This window comes from Ovis canadensis, chromosome 6 (genome assembly GCF_042477335.2).
Source record: "Ovis canadensis isolate MfBH-ARS-UI-01 breed Bighorn chromosome 6, ARS-UI_OviCan_v2, whole genome shotgun sequence".
NCBI classification, from domain to species: domain Eukaryota; kingdom Metazoa; phylum Chordata; class Mammalia; order Artiodactyla; family Bovidae; genus Ovis; species Ovis canadensis.
In genome coordinates, this window is record NC_091250.1 from 41,610,751 (window position 1) to 41,638,224 (window position 27,474).

Consider the following 27,474-nt stretch of genomic DNA (forward strand, 5'->3'; position numbering starts at 1 on the left):
TGCCCACACCATGTTGATTAAAACACCTTTGCTCCATTAGAGCTTGAGTTCCCACATCTTTCTTTCTTTCTCTATCTCTCTATTTCTGGCTAATTTCCTGGAATGCGAAAGCTGGCTGCGTAACCCAGGAAATATTAGCCTCTCTCCTTCTTTCACTTTCTCATCGTCAACTCAGGCCCACCAGGTTCTGGTCCATTAAAGGACCTCAATAGCTTTTGATGAGGAGGAAAACAGTCAAAAAGTAAATGATTTGCTATCCCCATGAATGCTTTTTCCAGTTTTATACATAAACAGGTCATTTGATTCTTTGATTACATTTGCTTGTTTTTTGGGGTTTTTTTGGAAGCCATTTTATTATTGACGTTTCCTTCTACAGAATTTAAAACCAGAGATTCTATTTCTAAACTGGTAACTGCTGCTGCTGCTAAGTCGCTTCAGTTGTGTCCGACTCTGTGCAACTCAATAGACAGCAGCCCACCAGGCTCCTCTGTCCCTGGGATTATCCAGGCAAGAATACTTGAGTGGGTTGCCATTTCCTATTCCAATGCATGAAAGTGAAAAGTGAAAGTGAAGTCGCTCAGTTGTGTCTGACTCTTAACGACCCCATGGACTGTAGCCCACCAGGCTCCTCCGTCCATGTGATCCTCCAGGCAAGAATACTGGAGTGGGTTGCCATTTCCTTCTCCAAAACTGGTAACTGACTACTTTCCAAAAAAAAAAATTAAAATAGATCTACTTATAACCTGTATTTTGCCTTTTGCAAGAAGTAAATAAGGCATTTGAATTGCTCCAAGATGAAAATTGGTGTTTGTGTGTATGTGTGTATGTTTGTGTAATGTATCTCTGTATGATATCTTATACATGTGACTCTTACATCCAAAATTTTATGAAAAATGAGAAGTCTCAGATCAAGTATAAAAGGGAGTGGTTGTAGGAAACCACGTAGATACAAGAGCTTTAAATCAGTTGTGAAGAACCCTTTAAGCAGTCATTGTGTGACCCTGAAGTCAAAGTCAAGGGTTGGTCAGTCATGTCCAACTCTGTTCGACCCATGGACTGGAGCCTGCCAGGCTTCTCTCTCCATGGAATTCTCCAGGCAAGAATACTGGAGTGGGTTGGCATTCCTTCTCCAGGGGATCTTCCCAACCCAGGGATTAAACCCCAGTCTCTTGCATTGCAGACAGATTCTTTACCACCTGAGCCACCAGGGAAGCCCGTGTGACCCTAAGTACCTTTGCCCATGCATCACTGTTGTCATCTATAAAATGAGGATGATACCTCCTCCCTTGAAAGTCAGGTATGAAGATCAAATGAGAAAATGAAAGACCAGTGAAAGAATAAATACTACAAAATTATGTTATAGTAAAATTTTCTTTGTGATTTGAGTACTGATATAAGTTAAATTACAGTACAACTTAATTAGCAACCTACTTATCACTAATACAATTTTGAAATGATCTAAATTCCTCCAGAGAGTTATTTATTTACAAAGTACAATTTGTGCTGCTTTTACGGGTTTATTTCTAATCAATAGTTTACGATTTGATACTTCAGAAGTATTTCTCTTCAGCATACATATACTAAACATTTAATAACAACACTGTGGTAAACATACTGGAAAAAGGGATAAAAGTAACCACTGCTTCAAGTCACTGATGGTTCAGTATTATAAGATACTCACACAAAAAGAACTACAATATAGGGCTGGATGTGACATCTGCTCAGACAATCCAAAAGACTATAGATTCAAGGCATAGAGACCTCACTTATGACTGGAAGACTGGGGAAGCCCTGTGAGAGCAGGTCACTCCCAAGTTGGGTGTTGGGAGACTGTATGACTACAACATGAACAACAGGTAAAAGACATTGTAGAAACTGGAACTGTGCATAAGAACCTATAAAAGAGAAAAAAAAAAAAAAACTTCCAGATAGTAAGCAGGAAAAGAATTATTTTGCAAGGGGCAGATTGTGTTTGTATAGAGTAATGAGTGAGTTCAAAGGTCTTGACTGTAAAATATTTTCTGTGTAAACAAGAGTGCAAGAATGTTTACATTTAAAGAGAACTGGGTTTTCCTAGGACGCTGTAGTCCCTTTCCTGAGTCTTACTATATGATATTGCTATGCAATATCACCTAGTAGTGATTGATATAAACTAACAATAAGTTTGGTTGAAATTATTAAAGTGTGCTTGGTAGACTGACTAAAATCAGTCAGTTACAAAGCATCTGAAAAACAGTGTTGGAGTGTTTGACTTTGAAGCCACTTTCTAGCTCTATGAGTCCATCCGTGCATCTCTGTACATTGAGTGCAGAGCTGATGGGACTAGGGTTATGGGTTCTGAAACAATATGACCCAAATAATTTTTATAGAACTCTGAAACTAACCCTTAAATAGGTCTCCTTTAAAATTCTTTAGTTGAATAGCTCACTCCTATCCACAGGCAATATTCAAATAGAAGTATCCTATTGGTCATTAGTAGTAAGAGAGTACCAAAATTCACCTGTCATTAGCCTAGAAAAACAATAGTTCCTACATTATTGATGGTGGACTGAAGCTTCATGTTGATAAGAAAAGATAAGCATGCTGACAATTTAAAACTTACATTCTTCTCCATTTGAAGCATGAGGCCAATGCAATGTTACATACAATGGTGCGTCCAAGAAAATATAATCTGAAAATTAAATAACCCATAGATTTTCAAGCATTTTAAATTTAGCGTTCTCTAAAAATTTAAAGATGAACGTCACCATATTGTGGGTGAAAATGCAAAAGTTGAATCTAACTTCTTGCTGTTGCTATTCAGTCACTAAGTTGTGTCTGACTTTTGCTACCCCAAAGACTGCAGCATGCCAGGCTTCCCTGTCCATCACTATCTCCCTGAGTTTGCTCAAACTCATGTCAACTGAGTCAGTGATGTTATCCAATGATCAAATCCTCCTCTGTTGTCCCCTTCTCCTCCTGCCCTCAGTCTTTCTCAGTATAAGGATCTTTTCAATAAGTCACCATCTGGCAAAAAATTGGAGCTTCAGCTTCATATGTCTTTCCAATGACTATTCAGGGTTGATATCCTTTAAGATTGACTGGTTTGATCTCCTTGCTGTCCAAGGAACTCTCAAGAGTCTTCTCCAGCACAACAGTTTGAAAGCATCAATTCATTGGTACTCAGCATTGTTTATGGTACAAATTTCACATCTGTTCATGACTACTGGGAAAACCATAGCTTTGACAACGTGGACCTTCATCGGCAAAGTGACGTCTCTGCTTTTTAATATGATGTCTTAAGCCTGGCACGCTGCAGTCGTTGGGGTCACAAAAGTCGGACACAACTTAGCGACTGAACAGCAACAACAACAAGAACAAGAAATAAGATTCACCTTTTCTTTTTCACCTACAGTATGGTGACCTTGGTCTTTAAATTTTTTGAGAACACTAAATTTACAATGCTTGAAAATCTGTGTTATTTAACTTTCAGTTTATATTTTCTTGCATATACCATTGTATGAAACATTGCATTAGCCTTATGCTTCAAATGGAGAAGAATGTAAGTTTTAAACCTAATATAGTGTCTAGGATTGTCATCATATTAAATCTGAAATGGGAAAGACTAGAGATTTCTTCAAGAAAATTAGAGATATCAGGAGAACAGTTCATGCAAAGATGGGCACAATAAATGATACAAATGGCAAGGACCGAACAGAAGTAGAAAATATTAAGAAGAGGTGGCAAGAATACATAGAAGAACTATACAAAAGAGGTCTTAATGACCCAGATAATCACAATGGTGTGAGCACTCACCTAGAGCCAGACATCATGGACAGTGAAGTCAAGTAGGCCTTAGGAAGCATCACTACAAACAAAGCTAGTGGAGGTGATGGAATTCCAGTTGAGCTATTTCAAATCCTAAAAGATGCTGCTGTGAAAGTGCTGCGCTCAATATGCCAGCAAATTTGGAAAACTCAGCAATGGCCACAGGACTGGAAAAGGTCAGTTTTCATTCCAATCCCAAAGAAAGGCAATGTCAAAGAATGTTCAAACTACCCCCACAATTACACTCATCTCACACATTAGCAAAGTAATACTGAAAATTCTCTAAGCTAGGCTTCAACAGTATATGAACCAAGAACTGCCAGATGTTCAAGTTGGATTTAGAAAAGGTGGAGGAACAAGAGATCAAATTGCCAACATCCATAGGATCCTCAAAAAAGCAAAAGAATTCAAGAAAAATATGTCTGCTTCATTGACTATGCTAAAGCCTTTAACTGTGTGAATCACAACAAACTGTGGAAAATTCTGAGAGAGATGGGAATACCAGACAACCTGACCTGCCTCCTGAGAAATCTGTATGCAGGTCAAGAAGCAACAGTTAGAACTGGACATGGAAAAACCGAATGGTTCCAAATCGTAAAAGGAGTATGTCAAGTCTGTATATTGTCACCCTGCTTATTTAACTTATATGCAGAGTACATCTTGAGAAATGCCAGGCTGGATGAAACACAAGCTGGAATCAAGATTGCCGGGAGAAAGATCAATAACCTCAGATATGCAGGTGACACCATCCTTATGGCAGAAAGTGAAGAGGAACTAAAGGCCTTTTGTGAAGGTGAAAGAAGAGAGTGAAAACCTGTTTTAAAAATCAGTATTCAAGAAATGAAGATCATGGCATCTGGTCCCATCACTTCATGGCAAATAGTTGGGGAAAAAGGAAAACAATGGCAAATTTTATTTTCTTGGGCTCCAAAATCTCTGCATATGGTGACAACATCCATGAAATTAAGATGCTTATTCCTTGGAAGAAAAGCTATGACAAGCCTAGACAGCATATTAAGAAGCAGAGATATTACTTTCCTGACAAAAGCCCATCTAGTCAAAGCTATGGTTTTTCTAGTAGTCATGTGTGGATGTGAGGGTTGTATCATAAGGAAAGCTGAGTGCTGAAGAATTGATGCTTTTGAATTGTGGTGTTGGAGAAGACTCTTGAGAGTCTCTTGGTCTTCGAGGAGATTAAACCAGACAATCCTAAAGGAAATCAGTCCTGAGTATCCATTGAAAAGATTGATGGTGAAGCTAAAGCGCCAATACTGTGGCCCCCTGATGTAAAGAACTGACTCATTGGAAAAGACCCTGATGCTGGGAAAGACTGGATTGCATCACCAACTCAATGGACATGAGATTGAGCAAGCCCTGGGATTTGGTGATGGACAGGGAAGCCTGGCAAGCTGCAGTCCATGGGATCACACACAGTCAGACATGACTGAGCATTAGAACTGAACTGAACTGAGGATCTAGAGTCCTTTAGTTTTGTGGCTGCAGTCACTATCCACAGTGATTTTGGAGACTGAGAAAATAAAATTTACCACTGTTTCCCTTTTTCCCCATCGATTTGCCATGAAGTGATAGGACCAGATGCCATGATCTTCTTTTTTTGAATGTTGAGTTTTAAGCCAGCTTTTTCACTCTCCTCTTTCACCTTCATCAAGAGGTCTTTAGTTCCTCTTCGCTTTCTGCCATTAGGGTGGTATCATCCACATATCTGAAGTTGTTGATATTTCTCCTGGCATCTTTTCCAGCTTGTGATTCATCCAGCCTGGCATTTTGCATGATCTACTCCACATATAAGATAAATAAGCAGGGTAACAATATACAGCCTTGATGAACTCCTTTCCCAATTTGGAACCATTCGGTTTTTCCATGTCCAGTTCTAACTGTTGCTTCTTGACCTGCGTCTGGTTTCTCAGGAGGCAGGTAAAGTGGTCTGGTAGTCCCATCTCTTGAAGAATTTTCCACAGCCTGTTGTGATCCACACAGTCAAAGGGTTTAGAGCAGACAATGAAGCAGAAGTAGATGTTTTTTTTGAAATTCTCTTTTTTTTTATGATCCAACAGATGTTGGCAATTTGATTTCTGGTTCATCTGGCTTTTCTAAATCAAGCTTGTATGTCTGGAAGTTCTTGGATCATGTACTGCTGAAGCCTAATTTGAAGGATTTTGAGAATTATCTTCCTAGCATATGAAATGAGTACAATCATGCAGTCACTTGAATGTTCTTTGTCACTGTTCTTCTTTGGGATTGGAATGAAAATTTACCTTTTCCAGTCCTGGGGTCACTGCCAAGTTTTCCAAATTTCCTGGCATATTGAGTGCAGCACTTTCACAGCATCATCTTTTAGGATTTGAAATAGTTCAAATGGAATTTTGTCACCTCCACTAGCTTTGCTTGTAGTAAGACTTCCTCAGGCCCACTTGATTTCATATTCCAGAATGTCTGGCTCTAGGTGAGTGATCACACCATCATGGCTATCGGGTCATTGAGACCTTTTTGTATGGTTCTTCTCTGTATTCTTGTCACTTTTTCTTGATCTCTTCTGGTCCTTGCCATTTCTGTCCTTTATTGTGCCCATCTTTGCATGAAATGTTCCCTTGATATCTCTGATTTTCTTGAAGAGATCTCTAGTCATTCCTATTCTATTTTTTTTCCTCTTTTGTTTGATCTGTTCACTTAAGAAGACTTTCTTATCTCTCCTTGCTAGTCTTTGGAACTCTGCATTCAGACGGATATATCTTTCTTTTTCTCTTTTCCCTTTCACTTCTCTTCTTTTCTCAGCTATTTGTAAGGCCTCCTCAGACCGTCTTACATTTCTATTTCTTTGGGGTGATTTTGGTCCCTGCCTCCTATACAATGTTATGAACTTCCATCCACAGTTCTTCAGGCAGTCTGTCTAACAGATCTAACCCCTTGAATCTATTTGTCACTTTTACTGTATAATTATAAGGGATTTTATTTAGGTCATACTGAATTTAGGAGTTTCCCCTACTTTCTTCAGTTTAAGCCTGAATTTTGCAAAAATGAGTTCATGATCTGAGCCACGGTCAGCTCCTGGTCTTACTTTTGCTGACTGTATAGAGTTTCTCCACCTTTAGCTGCAAAGAATACAGTCAGTCTGATTTCAGTACTGACCATCTGGGATGTCCATGTGCAGAGTCATCTCTTCTGTTGTTGGAAGAGGGTGTTTGTTATGATCAGTGTGTTTTCCTGGCAAAACTCTGTTAGCCTTTGCCCTGCTTCATTTTGTACTCCAAGATCACACTAACCTGTTACTCCAGGTTATCTCTGGACTTCCTACATTTGCATTCCAATCCCCTGTGATGAAAAGGGCATATATTTTTGGTGTTAGTTCTAGAAGGTCTTGTAGGCCTTCACAGAACTGTTCTGCTTCAGCTTCTTCGGCATTAGTGGTTGGGGCATAGATTTGGATTACTGTGATATTGAATGCTTTGCCTTGGAAATGAACCGAGATGAAATAAGCACTGATGCTAATTTGACAGAGAACATGCTATTACTGCTGAAGTGGCCACTTTTGCAGAGTTTACAAGCACATAAAAAGGTCAGAAAAGTTGCCATTTCTGTTCTTCACGTTAAATATGACAAACAGATAGTAGCTATAAAGAATCCATAGGTATTAATTTGATATAGTCATCTTACCTACCTTGAAACCTTATTTCAGAATTTGACCCTAGAAAAATGGTAGGTTTTCCCCAACATTTTCACAAAGTCCTCAAGCAATTTACATTACTTAATTGGAGTATGAGGAAATGTTACTTTTCTTTACATTTTCTTTTTTGAAATTGGCTTAATAATTATCTATGATTTAGCAACATCAGACTTTGGCAATAAACATTAAAATAAATAACATTACTCTTTGTACTAGTAACAGTGCATGTGGTAATAGAACAAAACAGACTGCAAAGAAACTGAGATGAACCTTCATGAGAAAAATCAAATACAGACCAAGCTCTGGTTGTTATACAGATTCCTGGACTAGAATATCATTAACCTTTCCCAATCTCACTATCAGAAGCCATTTGTAGAACCTTTCTGCAAAGGGACCTATTGAACTTAGCTTTGTTCGGGTATGGGCAGAGGTAATTTCCGAGATTATTTGGCTGTCACCTCCATTCATTGGGGAAGAAAATCAAGGACAAGGGAAGCTCAGTGTAGAGACTTACCAGAATCCCATAGCCAATTGCCAGCTCAGTAAATTTGGCATTCTCACCACTCCTTTCTCTACATGAATCTTTCATGTTAACCTCACATCTTTCATTTCATTCCTTGTGCCTCAATTACATTGAACTTCTTTCAGTCTTCCCCGAGTTCCTGTCCTTCAAAAGACACTAGAGTCCTTGTGTGTGAGCCTTCACACTCAGCCATACCCAAACCCCATCCCCACCAAGCTCTATGTTCCTAACTCCCAGCCATTGTCCAAATCTCATTATAGCAAGACCTTTCAGTTCAGTTCAGTTCAGTTCAGTTCAGTTCAGTGGCTCAGTTGTTTCCAACTCTGCGACTCCATGAATTGTGGCACACCAGGCCTCCCTGTCCATCACCAACTCCTGGAGTTCTCTCAGACTCATGTCCATCGAGTCGGTGATGCCATCCAGCCATCTCATCCTCTGTCATCCCCTTCTCCTCCTGCTCCCAATCCCTCCCAGCATCAGGGTCTTTTCCAATGAGTCAACTCTTTGCATGAGGTGGCCAAAGTATTGGAGTTTCAGCTTTAGCATCATTCCTTCCAAAGAAATCCCAGGCCTGATCATCTTCAGAATGGACTGGTTGGATCTCCTTGCAGTCCAAGGGACTCTCAAGAGTCTTCTCCAACACCACAGTTCAAAAGCACCAATTCTTCGGTGCTCAGCTTTCTTCACAGTCCAACTCTCACATCCATACATGACCACTGGAAAAACCATAGCCTTGACTAGATGGATGTTGGCAAAGTACTGTCTCTGCTTTTGAATATGCTATCTAGGTTGGTCATAACTTTCCTTCCAAGGAGCAAGCATCTTTTAATTTCGTGGCTGCAATCACTATCTGCAGTGATTTTGGAGCCCCCCAAAATAAAGTCTGACACTGTTTCCACTGTTTCCCCATCTATTTCTCATGAAGTGATGGGACCAGATGCCATGATCTTCGTTTTCTGAATGTTGAGCTTTAGGCCAACTTTTTCACTCTTCTCTTTCACTTTCATCAAGAGGCTTTTTAGTTCCTCTTCACTTTCTGCCATAAAGGTGGTGTCATCTGCATATCTGAGGTTATTGATATTTCTCCCGGCAATCTTGATTCCAGCTTGTGCTTCTTCCAGCCCAGCATTTCTCATGATGTACTCTGCATATAACTTAAATAAGCAGGGTGACAATATACAGCCTTGATGTACTCCTTTTCCTATTTGAAACCAGTCTGTTGTTCCATGTCCAGTTCTAACTGTTGCTTCCTGACCTGCATACAGGTTTCTCAAGAGGTAGGTCAGGTGGTCTGGTATTCCCATCTCTTTCAGAATTTCCCACAGTTGATTGTGATCCACACAGTCAAAGGCTTTGGCATAGTCAATAAAGCAGAAATAGATATTTTTCTGGAATTCTCTTGCTTTTTCGATGGTCCAGTGGATGTTGGCAATTTGATCTCTGGTTCTTCTGCCTTTTCTAAATCCAGCTTGAACATCTGGAAGTTCATCGTTCATGTATTGCTGAGGCCTGGCTTGGAGAATTTTGAGCATGACTTTACTAGCGTGTGAGATGAGTGCAGTTGTGCGCTAGTTTGAGCATTCTTTGGCATTGCCTTTCTTTGGGATTGGAATGAAAACTGACTTTTCCAGTCCTGTGGCCACTGCTGAGTTTTCCAAATTTGCTGACACCTTGAGTGCAGCACTTTCACAGCATCACCTTTTAGGATTTGAAATAGCTCAACTGGAATTCCATCACCTTTACTAGTTTTGTTCATAGTGATGCTTCCTAAGTCCCACTTGACTTCACGTTCTTCATGTTCCAGGATGTCTGGCTCTAGCTGAGTGATCACACCATCGTAATTATCTGGGTCATTAAGATCTTTTTTGTACAGTTCTTCTGTGTATTCTTGCCACCTCTTCTTAATATCTTCTGCTTCTGCTGGGTCCATACCATTTCTGTCCTTTATTGAGCCCATCTTTGCATGAAATGTTCCCTTGGTATCTCTAATTTTCTTGAGATCTCTAGTCTTTCCCATTCTGTTGTTTTCCTCTATTTCTGTGCATTGATCGCTGAGGAAGGCTTTCTTATCTCTCCTTGCTATTCTTTCGAACTCTTCATTGAAGTGGGAATATCTTTCCTTTTCTCCTTGGCTTTTTGCTTCTCTTCTTTTCACAGCTATGTGTAAGGCCTCCTCAGACAGCCATTTTGCTTTTTTGCCTTTCTTTTCCATAGGGATGGTCTTGATCCCTGTCTCCTGTACAATGTCACAAAACTCTGTCCATAGTTCTTCAGGCACTCTATCTATCAGATCTATTGCCTTAAATCTATTTCTCACGTCCACTGTATAATCATAAGGGATTTGATTTAGGTCATACCTGAATGGTCTAGTGGTTTTCCTTACTTTCTTCTATTTGAGTCTGAATTTGGCAATAAGGAGCTCATGATCTGAGCCACAGTCAGGTCCCAGTCTTGTTTTTGTTGACTGTATAGAGCTTCTCCATCTTTGGCTGCAAAGAATATAATCAATCTGATTTCAGTGTTGACCATCTGGTGATGTCCATGTGTAGAGTCTTTTCTTGTGTTGTTGGAAGAGGGTGTTTACTATGACCAGTGCGTTCTCTTGGCAAAACTCTATTAGCCTTGGGCTCCCAGAAATATAGATTACATATACTTCCTCTCTGTTTCTATTGCATCCTCTACTTTTATAATATTATTATTACTATGAAACAAAAATCAGACAAAGACAGTGCAAAGAAAGAAAACTAATATACCAAGTAGAATTTTTCCAGATATGTAAAGCTGGTTCAGTATTTGAAAATTAATCAATATAATCCACTGTAATCTCACAGGCTAAAGAAGAAGATCATGTGCTCATTTTATGACACAGAAAGAGCATTTAATCTTCTCTTCCCTTCTAGCTAAAACCTGCCTACTGGTTTACCTTTCATTGGGAATGTATTTCCTTTTCCTCATGTTCATCAGGATCCTGGTCGAGTCTCTTAATCCAAATACAGAGATTTGCTCAAATTCAAATCCTGATTGTTAGGCTTCTTACCCAAATTGGTTTCCATTTCTCTGAGTAACCAGCTCAGCATACCAAGAGGTGAGGTGCTTATGCTAAACTCCTAGATAAAACTAGCTAGTAACATCCTAATTCCTCAACAATGGGACACATGCTTGGAAAACCAATGGATTACTCAAATTTAGACTCATAGATACCATATCTGCATTGGAAAAACAACACAGACACAATTTTATACAGGTTAATAGAAATTTTAAACTTGGATATTTAAAAGACCAAATTTAAAATTCAACAGAATGGATACTAAGAGGGGAACCTCATGACTAAGAGGAGAAAAACTTTGCACAATTTCACCTTTTGTGCTTGTGCACTGAGCTAAATCTTTTTCATATTATAATTAGGAACTTCCATCAAGGATCAGGAAAATCTGTTTCCAGTTATGAGGTGTATTAATCACCTGATTAATACACAAAGGTCAGGACTCAGCCTCTTGATCAAACAGTGACCTCTGCTCCCTTGGACTTTGAAATTGTAACCAGAATCTCCTTTTCTCAGCATATTCATCTGTGGCCAGAAGAACACAAGAGAAAATCAGCATGAGTACTACAGGGAAAGTAAGTATAGTATTCTTTTTATGTCATAGCATAAATGTGTCAACCTGTGTGCTTGTCTACTTACCAACACCTGGAGAAGGACATGGCAACCCACTCCAGTGTTTTTGCCTGGAGAATCCCAGGGACGGCAGAGCCTGGTGGGCTGCCATCTATGGGGTCGCACAGAGTCGGACACGACTGAAGTGACTTAGCGGCATTACTCAACTACTCTCTATACTCCTAAAGGTGGAAGACAATCTTAATCTTAATATCTCTCCTTCTCCTTCCCCTTTTCTTTTATTGCTTTTATGTGCCTTGCCTTTCTTCAGTTTTTTTTTTTTCAGTTTTTTAATAGGCAATATATCAAGCTGTATATCAAACTTTCCAAAGTTAAAGATATATCCCCTCCTTAAAGGATCTCATAGGGAGACATAGTAACTATGAAAGAGAGTCCAAGGGTAGTGAAAAAGAGAGGGGCATCGCCCCTAATCTTGCCTGGCTTCCCAGAGAAAGTGACATATAAGAGAAAACTTACAGATGTAAGAATTCACCAGGTAAAGGAGGAGACAGTTGTGCAGGTAGACGAAACATGAGGAGAAACAGAAGAAAATTATCCAGAATTTTTCTGTTGTTCCTGAGGGCAGGAAATGACTAGAAATAAGGTTGGAAGACTGACAGGAAGATCATGGAAAGCTTTGCAGACCATGTCAACAGATCCTGACAAACAACTGGTGACATATCATTTTTACGTAGGGAATTAGCATGATAAGTATTATAATTCAGGGCTTCCCTGTGGCTCAGACAGTAAAGAATCTGCCTGCAATCGGGAGACCTGGGTTCAATTCAGGTCTGGGTTAGGAAGATCCCTGGAGTGGGGCATGGCAACCCACTCCAGTATTCTTGCCTGGAGAATCCCCATGGACAGAGGAGCCTGATGGGCTACAGTCCATGGGGTCACAAAGAGTCGGATAGAACTGAGCGGCTAAGCACAGTAATGCTATAAAAGATGGACTTCAAGGTGATGAACCAAACCAGGTGTAAGACAGTGAGGACTGGACCGCACAGTAGCAGCAGAAATGGAGAAGAGGGGTCAGATTACAGAAATTTTTAGATTGTGGAGGTTGAGGGAAAGAGACAAATCAAGGCTCTTTCCAGGTTTATTTCTTGTATTATTGAATAGATTACATAGCAACTCATTGAAACAGAGAAAGCAGAGGAAAGAACAAATTGTGTGCTGTGTCCACCACTGGTCAAGGGAAGGGGGGTGGTGGAAGAAAGAAATAACAGTGTCTTCATGTTTTATCATGTTGAATTTGAGATGCTTGTAGGACAGTCCAAAGGGTCGCAAAGAATTGGACATGACTGAGCAACTAAGCACAGTACAATCAAATAGCCAATGAATAGAATCTAAAGCTTAGTAACAAGTCTGTTACAAAGATTGTCTATATAAAAGTAATAATTGATTCAATATAAACTAGGTGAAATCACATAGGATAATAATGTATAGTGAGAACGATGATGGGCTGAAATCAGAACCCTTGAAGGACTGACTACCTTACCACCAACAACCTCTTCAATCTCAGTCTGCCAGTGACCACCACCATTTGATGAAATGCCACAACTAGATGGTCTCCATTCCTGCCTGCACCCCAAAACTGATTCTCTCCCATACCTAGGATCACAAATAACTCTCACACTGCAATGTCATTTCTACCCTGAAACTGAACAACTTCGTTCATCATAAGATCAAAAGTATGATATCTATCCTCTTGGTTGTGCGGCAGTATGTAAATACAGTTAGAATTGCAAGACTGATTTGAACACAGAGACTGATGATACAGGAAGAGTTGAGGTCAAGAGACTACATTCTGAGTATATTTAAGCAATGATCTCTTCCTTTTTTTTTTTTAAATCTAGGCTTGAGTGTGAAAGAATTGGATTCAACCTTCTAATAATCATTAATATAGGAATTCTCTAACTCCCAAGCCTAAGGAGTTTCCCTTTCTGCCTCCATATTCTTCTTCCCAGGTTATCAGGTGCAGAGCAGCCATAGTCTGGAAGCCTGGCGGATCATTTTCCATTGAGGAGGTAGAAGTGGCTCCACCAAAAGCAAAAGAAGTTCGCATAAAGGTAAAAAACACACACACACACACACACACACACACACACAATATTTCCACGTCAAAACTCAGAGCTGTTCACTGTAGGTTATACATTCTCTTCACAATGTTCAATTCAGAAAGAAAACTATACGCTCTCCTATTTCTTTTTTATTTAACATTTCCATTAGTCTTCAAATGCAAACAGAGAAACAGTTAGGAAGGTATAGCATAGGCTACATACCCAATGGACACTTATTTGTAACTACTACTAATTAAAAGAAGTTTCTACCCACAAACCATACTTTAATCTGTACTTTCAATTTTCTTTATGATATTCTTCATGATATTTAAGTTACCTTGAAACAGTCCTCCCCCTATATCTGCAAGGGATTGGTACCAAGACTCCCCCACTCCATACCAAAATCCTAGGAGGCTCAAGTTCCTTATATAAAATTGTGTGACATTTGCATATAACTTACACACATTCTCCTGTATATTTTAAATCACCTCTGCTAAGTCACTTCAGTTGTGTCCGACTCTTTGCGACCCTGTGGACTATAGTCCGCCAGTCTCCTCTGTCCATAGGATTCTCCATGTAAGAATACTGGAATGGGTTGTTGTGCCCTCCTCCAGGGGATCTTCCTGACCCAGGGGTCAAACCCATGTCTCTTATATCTCCTGCATTGACAGAAGGGTTCTTTACCACTAGTGCCTAGGTTACTTTAAAATACCTAATACAAGATAAATGCTATACAAATTGTTGTAAATACAATGTAAATGATATGTAAGTAGTTGCCAGCATGCAACAAATTCCAGTTTTGTTTGGGCGACTTTCTGGATTTTTTTAAAATAATTTCAATCCCTTATTGGTTGAATCCATGGACAAAAAACCCATAGATAAGAGAGCTGGAAGAGCCTTACAGATACCTATTATTTTAAAAATAAGATTGAAATCAATAATGTATAGGACTGTTCTAGCAGTTAAATAAGAACAGAGACTTCAACTGCTTTTCTCACCCTTGCTTATATGTCTGGAATCATTTGGGAGCTTTGGAAAATGCTGAAAACTGAATCTCACCCTTAGACATTTTGAATTTATGATTTATCTGGTGTGGAATGCAGTCTGATTGGACTTCCCAAGGGGCACTAGTGGTAAAGAACACTCCTGCCAAGCAGGAGACCTGGGTTTGATCCCTGGGTTGGGAAGATTCCCTGGAGGAGGGCATGGCAATCCACTCAGTATTCTTGCCTGGAGAATCCCCTGGACAGAGGAGTTTGGCAGGCTACAGTCCATAGGGTTACAAAGAGTCAGACATGACTGAAGCAGCTTAGCATGCACACAGGCTGATCATTAGAGTTTTTCAATCTCCCCTAGGTGGTTCTAATAAGAGGCTACCAGCCCAGAACAGAAGGTAGCTCACCTGACTTCTAGTTCAGTTTCTTTTGAATTTTCACTTTTTAATGTTAGTAATGATGAATAAATATTATTTATTAATGGATCACAGAGAGATCATCATTTTCTAAGTTACCTTGCCTGTGCAATCCATGCCCTCTTTTCAAACAGTCATCTCTGGCTTATATGATCCATGGAGTGCACAGAAAGTCATTTGGCCATCTCTATTCACTCTCCACGCACAGGATCACAACTCATACAGAGAGATGTGGACACCAACTCAAGGACATCCAGCCATTATCTGATAAGCTACAAATCTGAATCTCTCACTCAAGAATTTGAACAAGATATAGAGAGTCTGAGCAAGACAGGGAATGGAGGGAACTAGAGAGGCTGGAGGGGCTCAGGGCTGGCAGTCATTTTTAACCATGTGATAATATGAATAAGACAAAGCCTGTCTTCAGAGAATGATAGGAAAATGCAGCTATACATACACTGAGTCAAAGTAGACAGATGAAGACAAAGGCTGCTTGATGGATTTCTAGATCCATTAATTCTAACTGCACTGCTTACAGTCCAGGTTACAAGCAATTTTATGATACCCTTCAAATTATCCCCCTTTTACGTGGTCAAATGTCAATAGATTCCAATTCTTGACTTAGCCATGTGTGTGTATGTGTGTGTGTGTGTGTAGGCACATGCATTCCAACCCCATAACAATTTTAGAGATGAAGAAACTGAGACTCAGAAGGACAATTTATCCCCTGATCACACAGTTAAACAGGGGTGCAGAGCCAAGATTTCAGCTCTGAATTCTTTAGTAACCACTGCTCTGAGGGCCTCCACTGTAAACTATCTGGCTGATTTACAACAAAAAGTGGAATTACAACTTGTACCAATAACATAACTGTAAAGCCCTCACATGAAATAAATTAAAGCCTCAATTATAATAGGAGGCATTATCCCTCTCCTTCCTGTACTCCAATTCCTTCATTTCTATAACTGGTCTTGCTCCTCCACACTCCCACCCACAAGCTACAGTGAAGCACAGAGTGAGACCTTTGATGCCACATGTGGTTTTACAACGGTCTCTTCTGAGCATATCCTACCCTCTCCAGTAAGTTTTAAAATCATTTGATTCCAAAATTAGCTAGTGAAAAACATTGCATTGATTGAAACACATTACTGGCCCTTGTCCAGAATTAAAACTAAGAAATTAATGCATCAATATTAATGCAGCATATCAAACTACCAAAACACTTTACAACATTAACAATTCTAGAACATCTCTGAGACAGAGAAAACTATATTACTCTTTGCCTTCCAAACAGATGGTGGCCACTGCGCTCTGTGGGACCGAGATGAAAATGTTGAAGGATAAAAATCTTCAGCACCAACACTACCCTATCATTATGGGCCATGAAGGAGCTGGAATAGTCGAGAGTGTGGGAGAAGGAGTGAGCACAGTGAAAGCAGGTATGAACTGGTGCCTGGAATTAGGAAATAGCAGCAACTTGGAACCCACCTCAGGAATAAAAAGTGTCCCTTAAATTATGTTAAGTGTAAGTGAAATAAAAGGTAAAATATTGCCCATTTCTCAGAAAAGGAGGGTTAAAAGTATAAATTACAGAAAAATACTAAATGTATTCTTTATACTTATATTTTGATATTAATAAAAATAAAAAATAGAATGTACTGAGATTGAACTTGAAAGAGTGCAAATGTGACAAAAATTTCCTCAAAAAAATCAACTGAGAGAAACAGTTGAACAATTGTTTAAATGAAGCATATGATAAATTTGATAAATAGTTCAACTATGATAAACAGAGGAACACAATAGGGAAGAAGTTCAGAACTGGGTCAAATTCATGTAAGAATTTAATATAGGATTAAGTTTGCCTTTCAAATTTGAAGGGGAAACATGGATTTCAATATATAATATTGAAACAACTGGATAGTTTTCTGGAGAATAAAAGTAACTTCAGTTGCTATTATATTTTTATAGAAAGAAAGATGCTATATGAATCCAAGAATTAAATGTGAAAAGTGAAGCCATAGAAGTATTATAAATTATTGTAACAGAACATTTTGTAATACTTCAGAGAAGGGAAGGAAATTTTAACTAATCCAAAAAATTCAGATGTAAAATAACATATCGATAAATTTAAAAATAAAGTTCTTTAAAATTCTGTGTTAACATGAAAAGATGCTCAACATCACTCATTATTAGAGAAATGCAAATCAAAACCACAATGAGGTACCACTTCACACCAGTCAGAATGGCTGCGATCCAAAAATCTGCAAGCAATAAATGCTGGAGGGGGTGTGGAGAAAAGGGAACCCTCCTACACTGTTGGTGGGAATGCAAACTAGTACAGCCACTATGGAGAACAGTGTGGAGATTCCTTAAAAAATTGCAAATAGAACTACCTTATGACCCAGCAATCCCACTGCTGGGCATACACACCGAGGAAACCAGAATTGAAAGAGACACATGTACCCCAATGTTCATCGCAGCACTGTTTATAATAGCCAGGACATGGAAACAACCTAGATGTCCATCAGCAGATGAATGGATAAGAAAGCTGTGGTACATATACACAATGGAGTATTACTCAGCAGTTAAAAAGAATTCATTTGAATCAGTTCTGATGAGATGGATGAAACTGGAGCCGATTATACAGAGTGAAGTAAGCCAGAAAGAAAAACACCAATACAGTATACTAACACATATATATGGAATTTAGGAAGATGGCAATGACGACCCTGTATGCAAGACAGGGAAAGAGACACAGATGTGTATAACGGACTTTTGGACTCAGAGGGAGAGGGAGAGGGTGGGATGATTTGGGAGAATGACATTCTAACATGTATACTATCATGTGAATTGAATCGCCAGTCTATGTCTGATGCAGGATGCAGCATGCTTGGGGCTGGTGCATGGGGATGACCCAGAAAGATGTTATGGGGAGGGAGGTGGGAGGGGGCTTCATGTTTGGGAACGCATGTAAGAATTAAAGATTTTAAAATTTAAAAAATAAAAAACTAAAAAAAAATAAAATAAAATAAAATAAAATAAAATAAAATTCTGTGTTAAAAAAATACCCTTCATTGCCATCATCCTAAATTCCATATATATGTGTTAGCATGCAAGAATTAAAGATATTAAAATTTAAAAAATAAAAAACTAAAAAAAAAGATTAAAAAAAAAATAAATAAATAATAAAATAAAATAAAATAAAATAAATACCCTTCACCCAAATCAACAAGCCAGTATGACAGTGGGCAAATTCCTTAATTTATAAAGAATTCTTTAACACTAACTTATGAAAATTGGCAAAGGAAATATACATCTAGTTTGGAGGGAAATATATACAGAGATATAGATATATACACATATACACACAAATGCTTTTTAAGCATGTGAGAAGATGCCCAATCTCAAACCCTAAATAAATTAAAATGTTAAAGACAACAGAAAAACTGTTTATCTGAAAAATTACCAAAGACTTGAAAATGTCATATTTAGGGCTGACAACCTTTAAGGTCGTAAGACTAAAGTGCTCAACCTCCATTGATAGGCTGTCAGCTGGGACTACAGACCTCAGCTCCTTGAAGCTGCTCACATTCCTTCTCATGGGGCCCCCTTGCCCACTTCTAGCCTCAAAGCAGCAATGGCACATCAAGTCCTTCTCATGCTTTGAATCACTTTTTCTTCCTCTTCTGCTTTCCTCTTGTCTCCTTTCGTGGATCTTTGGTCCACCTAAATAACCCAGGATAATCTCCTATTTTAATGTCAATTGCTTAGTAATCTTAATTACATCTGCAAAGCCTCTCTTCTTTCCATGTAACATTCACAGGCATGATAACTTGACATATTTAATTTCTGGGAATTAGGATAAGACATCTTTGGTGAGCCATTTTAGAAATTCTGCCTACCACAGACCATGTGTGCTCAAAATATTTATTGCATTGTTCTTTTTCATGTCAAAGAGGAAGAAATAATAAAAATAGAAAACAACCTAAATGTCTGTCAGTGTACAGGGTGCTGCTTAAATATAAATTATGATATATTTATATCACAGAATACTATGTAAATATTAAATAAATGATTGAATGCTGTATCATTCTAAGATGAGAAGTCTCTAAGATCAACCTTTAAATAAAAAAGCAAGGCCTATGATCGGGTACATAGTGTACTAGTTTTTGTCTTTCTAAAGGGACTATGTTCAGTTCCTGAGATACAGGTATCTCTTTACTTTAAAAATAATGCCTTCATAAACAATTTTGCTCTCTTAGGAGATAAAGTTATCGCACTCTTTCTACCACAATGTGGAGAATGCACCTCTTGCCTTAATTCTGCAGACAATCTTTGTATAAAATTCAAGTAAGTTTTTACAAACTTTTTTTTGCAAAATTAATTCAGTTTCCTTAAAGGGAATCTAAACTTTCTAATTCCAAATAAATGTTTTTTGTTTGCTTTTGTCTATAAAAGACAGGGAGAAACCCACCTGATGTCTGATGGTACCAGTAGATTTACCTGCAAGGGAAAACCAGTATACCACTTTGGGAATGCAAGCACCTTCTCTGAATACACAGTAATGAATGAAATCTCAGTCGCCAAGATCGATGCAGCTGCACCTCTGGAGAAAGTATTCTTAGTTAGCTGTGGTTTTTCTACTGGGTATGGTGGTGCAATCAATACTGCCAAGGTAAGAAGCATTTATATCCATTATGAATGTAATTGTTGACTTATGGAATTGGAAGGCCTTATGTATCTGGGCCATGTCTGATCATATAGCCTGAGAGAGACTCGCAAACCTGCCTCAAAACATCCTCAAGTTCTTTATTATTGTCTAGTCACCTGTACTCCCTTGCACATATTTCCCATTCCTTCTTGGTCAGCAGTATGTGGCAAATTAAGTCTAGATGCCATTCACAAGTGGAGACATCAGGAATTCCTGGGAGTTGAACACACTACAGTTTAAAATGACTATGTATCCTTCCACATTCCAGTTAATTCTTTTTTTCTTGCAACATACATTTATGGGGCCATTCACTGTTCCAGATGCTTTGATTCAACAGCTGAAAGTGCCCATTGAGCTTCTATTCTGTTACTTAACAGATGGTGATAAGTTCCTATAAAAATAAAAGGGAAGTAAAAAGACCAATTGATGGAGAAGATGTCGGCATGTAAAACAGACTAGTCAGGTAATCCCACTCTGGTTGAGTGGGTTACTGCTTTGTTCTATTTTTTATTTTTTTTCTTTTTGATGGTACCAAATTGACTTGCAGGATCTCAGTTTCCCAACAAGGGACTGAATACAAGCCACAGCAGTGAAAGCCTGGAATCCTAACCAGTAGGCCACTGGGGAACTCTAGAGTGGGTTACTGTTAAATGACAGTTTCTGGAATATCACCCAAACCTGCCTAGCTTCTTTCTTTAAGTGGTTAATAAATTTCCTTTAAAAAAATTTTGTTCTTTTGTATTTCTTATTTTGTATTGGACTATAGCCAATTAACATTATGATAGTTTCAGGTGAAGAGCAAAGGCACTCAGCCATACTCAGCCGTGTATCCATTCTCCCCCAAACACCTCTCCCATCCATGCTGAAGCAGCAAGTGAATTTTAGTTCTTTATTTTTTCCAATCTCCATTAGTCCCTATACTATCCAGAGACTTAGTGTGGGGTTCAATTTAAATTAGTCTCATTTTAGACCCAATAAAAAATAAGTCTTCACCTTTGTAAGGCACTGACATTATAAGTGAAGCAAAGTTTATGGATATCCAAAAGAAAAGAGAAGGGAAATGTTGCAAGAAGGTGGAAAACTCAAAAATATATGAAATCAAATACTCTGTTAAATAAGTCTTAAGAGTCAATGAAAGTTCATGAAACTTCTACTTACCCCAATTCCTGAGACTTAAAACTCTTTTTACAGGTTAGTTTTTGCTCCTTTATCAAAAAGTATCCCATATCTAGAAATATGATGAGAAGCTAAAATTCTCTAGTCACATGTTTTTTTGAAGATGGCCTTTGTTTATGTCTCATAAAGAAGTACATTCAGATCTTGTCTGTCCAATTAAGTCACAGTATATGTTCCCTTTGCTCTCTTTTTCTGCCTTTGGGTATGCAGGTGACCCCAGGCTCCACTTGTGCTGTGTTTGGCCTGGGAGGAGTTGGCCTGTCTGTTATCATGGGCTGCAAAGCAGCTGGAGCAACCAGGATCATTGCAGTGGACACCAACAAAGACAAATTTGAGAAGGCAAAGGAAGTGGGTGCCACTGAGTGCATCAACCCACAGGACTATGAGAAACCCATCCAAGAAGTTTTATTTGACCTGACAGGTGATGGTGTGGACTTTAGCTTTGAGGTCATTGGAAATCCAGAAACTGTGGTATGTGATTTTCAATTGTGAAAATTACCAATATTTCTATCAGTCGTTTTTTTTTTTTTTTTGTAAGATGTGTATATTTATTGGCTGTGGTAGGTCTTCGTTGGTGCACATAGGGCTCCCTCTAGTTGTGGTGAGTGAGGGCTACTCTTTATTGTGGTGCACGGGCTTCTCATTTCCATGGATTTTCTCTTGTGAAGCAGAGCGTCTAGGCGCCTGGGCTTCAGTAGTTGCAGTGCACGGGCTCAGAAGTTGTGGCACACGGGCTTAGTCATGCCACGGCATGTGGGATCTTCTCTGACCAGGTATTGAATCTGTGTCCCCTGCATTGGAAGGCAGATTCTTATCAACTGAACCACCAGGGAAGCCCCCAGTCTTTATTTTAGATTCTTAACTGAGTTAAAATTCCCTCCACAATCTTCTATTTAATTCTCTTTGTGCCCCTGACATCCCACCTGGTACCTTCTGTCTACTCTTATAAATCTGTTCACTATCCCAAACACTGACCCCCCATACTGAGTTTTCTTCTCCCTCTGTTCCATTATATCAATACTATTCCTTCAAATAAGCAGACAGCCTACAATAGACAGGGGAAAAAAAAAGCTTTGTAAGGAATTCTTACTGAATTATTTCATAATAAGGAGCAGCTTAGTAACTATAACTTCCAAGCCAGAAGATTTAAGTGTGACAAGAATAATTAATGACCCTGCAAAGCTCTACACTTTCAGCAAAGTCTATCATGTTGGATCTGAGATAATCTTCCAAGAAACATTATTTACCAACCTTGATTAAAAGAGTTCAAGAATGAAGGGGAAAATGGTAATTTTTCTGGCTGAATATGGTTTATGTAAGAATATAAATGGATAGGACATTATTTCACAATTTGAGCCTCTCTTTCTTTGGGACTGTAGAAATAGCGTACTAGTGGGTTGCATGTCTCCATCTTCTAATCAGCTCCATGAAAACCCGAGATCTGCCTCCTCCAACTGAGACCCTTTCCTCAGCTTACAAAATGTTTCCATTCCTCACTACACATAAATTCCCTCACTGGTAAAAATGATATAACAAAATCTTTGTCACAGGCTTTCCTGCAGATAGTCTTGCTGTGAAAAATAGTGTTTGAAAATAAATAATGGGAACATGCTTATTTATAACTTTGCTAATATATGATGCTATGCAAATAGCTAACTCTATTTTTCAGTATCTAAAAGAATATGCTAAGTCGCTTCAGTCATGTCTGACTCTTTGCAATCCCACAGACTATAGCCCACCAGGCTCCTCTGTGCATGGTATTCTCCAGGCAAAAATACTGGGGTGGGTTGCCATTCCCTTCTCCAGGGGATCTTCCCAACCCAGGGATTGAACTCACATCTCTAACATCTCCTGCACTGGCAGAAGTGTTCTTATCACTAGGGCTACCTGGGAAGCCCTATGAATATGTCAGCTCTAACTAACCACCCGTGTCAGTATAAAAATTATTACTGTCATTATTATTATTACTACTACCATAGGTGCCTTTATTTTCATTTTTTGATTTTCATCTATTGTACCAGATACTATACTCTGTAGCACACAATGTCTTATTTATGTTTCAGCGCATTCTTAAAAAATAAATGTTATTTCACATGAGGACAAGGAGCATCAGAAAAGCATGTAACCGACCACTGAGAACAGTCAAGCTGAGATTCAGACTTAGGTCCACCTCTCAAGTACACCTCTTAACCCCCCCCCCATTGTTTTACATTGCTTTATAGGCAGCTGCACTGGCCTCCTGCCATGAGAGCCATGGGGTCTGCGTGATTATTGGGTTAATCATTGGTGTCCAACTCAACATCAGTGGCCACTTGTTCTTCTCAGGACGTTCTTTAAAGGGATCTGTTTATGGAGGTATGAATGATTCAGGGGAGAATGGAAACGTGTGGGATTATAGAGGAGGGAAGTAGAGAAATGTGTAATGAATGCTTGAATGAGAGCTTTAGATTATAGTTGTTTCAACACACAAGTATCTAAGATAAGAGGATGAATATTGATGTATGCAGTTGCTTCTTGGTAATTTTTTTTCATGCAAAGGAAGAGATTTTTTTTAATTGATTAGTGTCCAAAGTTTAATGAAGATTCTAAATCAAAAAGGAAAGGCAATACTGTGATCAATAACTATTCAATTCAGTTATATGATGGCCAACTGGAATTCTTTGGAGAATATACTGAATTATTAGTAAATGGCTCAACTAATGTTAAATCTTACCCAAAACAATCGAGTTGGCATTGTACAACTCAAAGACATTAGACATAATGAACTCATGATTGAAAAGAGAAATGACCGATAAAACCGAAAGAGAATATTTTTTCCAGAGGAAAAAAAAATTTTCATACAACCCCTTGGTTTTTCCATTTTTTAAACCTGTCTTACAACTTATATATTTCAAAGACCTTAGAAGTGTTTTCTTACTGAGGAAGTAGAAAACAAACTAAAATAAATCTGTGTGGGATTCTAGGCTCATAAGCAAGCAACCTGATACTTAAGAGAAATATACTTATCCAGAGATTTGGGGGAAATTTGAATTCTTGGGCAAAAGACATGAGAACCAGGAGCTACCTGAATTTGGGGGACTGGTGGTTCATTTGTGTTCTCCCAACTGCTTACGGCAGTGTCCTATAGATACCAGGAATCTTATCAAATTCATGGGCATAGAGTAGAGAAATGGCATGGCCAGCCAAAACAAGCAATAAATCAGTTTAATTACCAGTTCCCCCATTTGGGATAATTAAACGTATCCATTGCTATTTCCCTCTAGAGACAATATATCCCTCAGAGACAATAATTGTTGATTCCAAATACACATACTCAGTTAACTCTTGTTAAATAGGCTCACTAATATTTCAAATAAAACTCACAAGGAAACTACTTTGCTCGACACCTATACATTCATATAATGGTCATGAATGTAAGTTAATTCCTTCTACAGATAGTATAATCCACTGGTTTCAAAGGTTTTCATTAAAGGGTAGCCTCTAATGACAGGACTGCTAAACCTCCTATAATGTACACAGTGAAAAAAATTTCCCCCTAAAATTAGTGGCCTTGTTCAGAAACACTATCTAGCCTAGTTCTATTTTCCTGGACCCATCTTTTTTGTTGTTGTTGGTGGTGGTGGTGGTTAAAAGAAGAAACAAAAAAAGTGAAAGTGTTCTTTACATAGATATAAAAATGCTTTCTCAGATTACCAATCAACAGGTAGGAAAGACATCAAAAGTTATCATAAGAAAAAATGGTAACTATGTGTGGTGATGGATGTTAACTAAACAGTTTAATAGTAATCATTTCATAATATATACATATATCAAATCATTATATTATACATATAAAACAAATATGTTACATATTAATTACACTGCAACTTTTTAAATGATAAAAACAAATAGAAAAACACACCATACTTCATGTCATAACACAGAGCATCATTTAGAATTCTTGATTACACATAATTAAAACCAACTTAAACAGAAAATAAATGTATTGGAAATGTTTTAGATTGTGTTGAGAATAGTTTTGGAAAGGCTGGAGAAACTGGCTGGGGCTGGGAACCAAGAAAAGCAAGTAACTGCCGAGACCCTGTCACAGAACCAGCTGCTTAGGACACTGTTGCCTCCTTGCAAAGTCACTCACCTTTTGCAGAAATGAGCAGACCACCAAATTCTTTGTGGTGACTCACTGAGCATGTCACTCAGCACAGAGCTAAACATGAAGACGATGCTTTTTGAGAATCACAAGAACAGAGAAAATACAATGCTAAGCTTTATATTATCTTAACTGACCCCATCTTTTCCTGTGCAAGTTTACTTTCTAAAGGCACATTTTATTCTTACCTCGCCTTATAAACATTCATTTTTCAAAAGTGTCACTGAGCACTGCCATGGTGAAAGTTCTTCTCTTCCCTTAAAATATTTGGCTCTTTCATGAAGCTGCAGATGAACACACACACACACACACACACACACACACACACACGTACATCTCTAAAAAGAGGTCCATGTTCTAGTTGCTGTAAACAAATACTCCTCTGCAGGCCCAGAGGTCTCCTCCAGGATAATAGCCTTCCACACAAAGTATATGGCTGGGGCAGGCATTCATTCTCCTGATGGTCCAGACAAGTTAGCAGGAAATCCTTGTATTTCCTCAAAGCCAACACCTCCAGCAACAAATTGTAGGGCCTTTCTTGTATACTGGCTCTCTTGTATTAAATCTATTGTTAATCTGTGTATTTCCAGGCTGGAAAGGCAGAGATGGTGCCTCTAAACTGGTTTCTGATTATATGGCAAAGAAGATTAACCTAGATGCACTAATTACCCATACTCTGAATCTTGACAAAATCAGTGAAGCAGTTGAATTAATGAAAACTGGAAAATGGCAAGTGACTTACACAATTTTTATGTCTAAGTATTTGGGGCCAAGAGAAATGGTATGTGGAGGTGGGGAGGCAATGGAAGGGAAGTCATGGCTGGAGAAGCCACATACAATCAACTGAAGGAAGTTTCAGGAATTTGCAAAAAATCTCCTTCCCCTATGCATTTTGTTTTATTACCACTTTATAATACATAATTCTTAAAATACTTCAATGATCCCCTTACCACTAGAATTTTATTTTCAATTTGGTATTGCTTTAAATGTACATTAACTTACTGAAGTTAGCTTATAAAATTCTAGCCCAAATTTAAGTTCATAATTTATAAGAATACAATTATTATTTTTGTCATTCTATTTCAAACAAGAAATTATCTCTAGAATTCTAAATTCTAGCACCTATCTTTGGCCCACAAACCAAACACTAGCCATAAACTGGGCATTAGCATTCCCCAAGGGGTATAAGCCTACTTACATATTCCTTACTCTTGGGGTTTCACATCATTTTGAAAAATCTCATAACCGATTTAATCTGCCTATTTTCACCTAAACTTTAGGAAAGGGAATCCAATTTATTCGTTGGTATACAAAGGTAAAATTTGAAATTCAAATCACAAATGTTGCTTTAGAAACATTTCAACTTTTTTTTCCTTTGCTTTTTTTTTAGCATCCGCTGTGCCCTGTTACTTTAAGTATGATGCTCACCAACAATACCATTTGCATAATTTCATGGTTTAGAAGAATTATCCACACAACGCTGTTTCTGTCTGCTTGCCTCTGAGTCGTTTAGCAATGGGCTCATACCCAGCTTCTACTGTCACCACTTCATCACCATTGTTCTCACGTGACCAAGCGTCACCCAGGAACATCCTCCCTTTCAGAGCTAGGTGAAGGTTGATTTGAATCACCCAATCCTAGACCCTTCAAATAAACAAAAATCACCCAGGATACTCCCATTTCAGTTTTCTCTATGTCTCAGTCCATGTTTCCTTGCACACTGTGTTTCTTCCACATCAAGTTCTGCCTCATTTCACACCAAAGAAACAAAACTCACCATTCATGAGCTTACATTCAATAAACCACAAGTTCCAGGAAATCTGTACCTCCCAAGAAGCCTCAGGCAATGACTGACAAAAATTGCTAGAAAATACACAGTCCACAGAGTATCCCTATAAGGTTAAACTCCAATTGTCCACTTTGATAGTCGGCTTTAAAAACACACTCTTACACCCATATGCATAGCAGCATTATTCATAATAGCCAAAAAGTGGAAGCAACCCAAGTGTCCATCAACAGATGATGGATAAAAAAAAATCGTTCATGTACACATAGTGGAATTATATTCACCCCTAAAAGGAAGGAAACTCTGACACATGGGTGATAACATGGATGAAACTTGAAGACATTATGCTAAGTGGAAAAAATCAGTTATGCAAGTATAATTGTGAGCTGGACCCCACTGTAAGATGGACCCCAATGATCCCCATCTTCTGGTATTCACGCCCTTGTGTAATCCCCTCTCCTTAAATGTGGGTTGGACTTAATGACTCAATTTTCACAGTAGAAAGGATGAGAG

At 38.5% G+C, this 27,474-nt stretch overlaps 2 protein-coding genes across 3 annotated transcripts in view; one reads left to right on the top strand and one right to left on the bottom strand.

The window, feature by feature from the left end:
* LOC138442397 (alcohol dehydrogenase 1-like) overlaps positions 1–27,474 on the bottom strand; it is a 79,495-nt gene that overhangs the window by 34,307 nt on the left and 17,714 nt on the right. Inside the window, exon 1 of one of the 2 annotated variants that reach the window (XM_069593655.1) lies at positions 25,164–25,271. The exons of the other annotated variant lie outside the window; for it this stretch is intronic. The gene's annotated coding sequence lies outside the window, so the exon portion shown is untranslated. Of the gene's footprint in view, positions 1–25,163; positions 25,272–27,474 lie in introns of those variants that run through there. 2 annotated transcript variants of the gene reach the window in all.
* On the top strand, positions 11,245–26,854 carry LOC138442393 (alcohol dehydrogenase 6-like). The gene is made up of 9 exons (XM_069593652.1): positions 11,245–11,630; positions 13,638–13,739; positions 16,436–16,580; positions 19,404–19,491; positions 19,600–19,816; positions 21,239–21,499; positions 23,251–23,383; positions 25,766–25,904; positions 26,566–26,854. Exons 1-9 carry the CDS (start codon positions 11,613–11,615, stop codon positions 26,588–26,590), a joined length of 1,128 nt encoding a protein of 375 aa, XP_069449753.1. The 5' UTR covers positions 11,245–11,612; the 3' UTR covers positions 26,591–26,854.

What these genes read in the sequence shown, in the direction of transcription:
- LOC138442393 (XM_069593652.1), top strand. An exon ending in CAAAAGAAGTTCGCATAAAG is followed by an intron (nt 13,740 to 16,435) that starts GTAAAAAACACA and finishes CCTTCCAAACAG; the next exon opens with ATGGTGGCCACTGCGCTCTG. An exon ending in TTGGAAATCCAGAAACTGTG is followed by an intron (nt 21,500 to 23,250) that starts GTATGTGATTTT and finishes ATTGCTTTATAG; the next exon opens with GCAGCTGCACTGGCCTCCTG.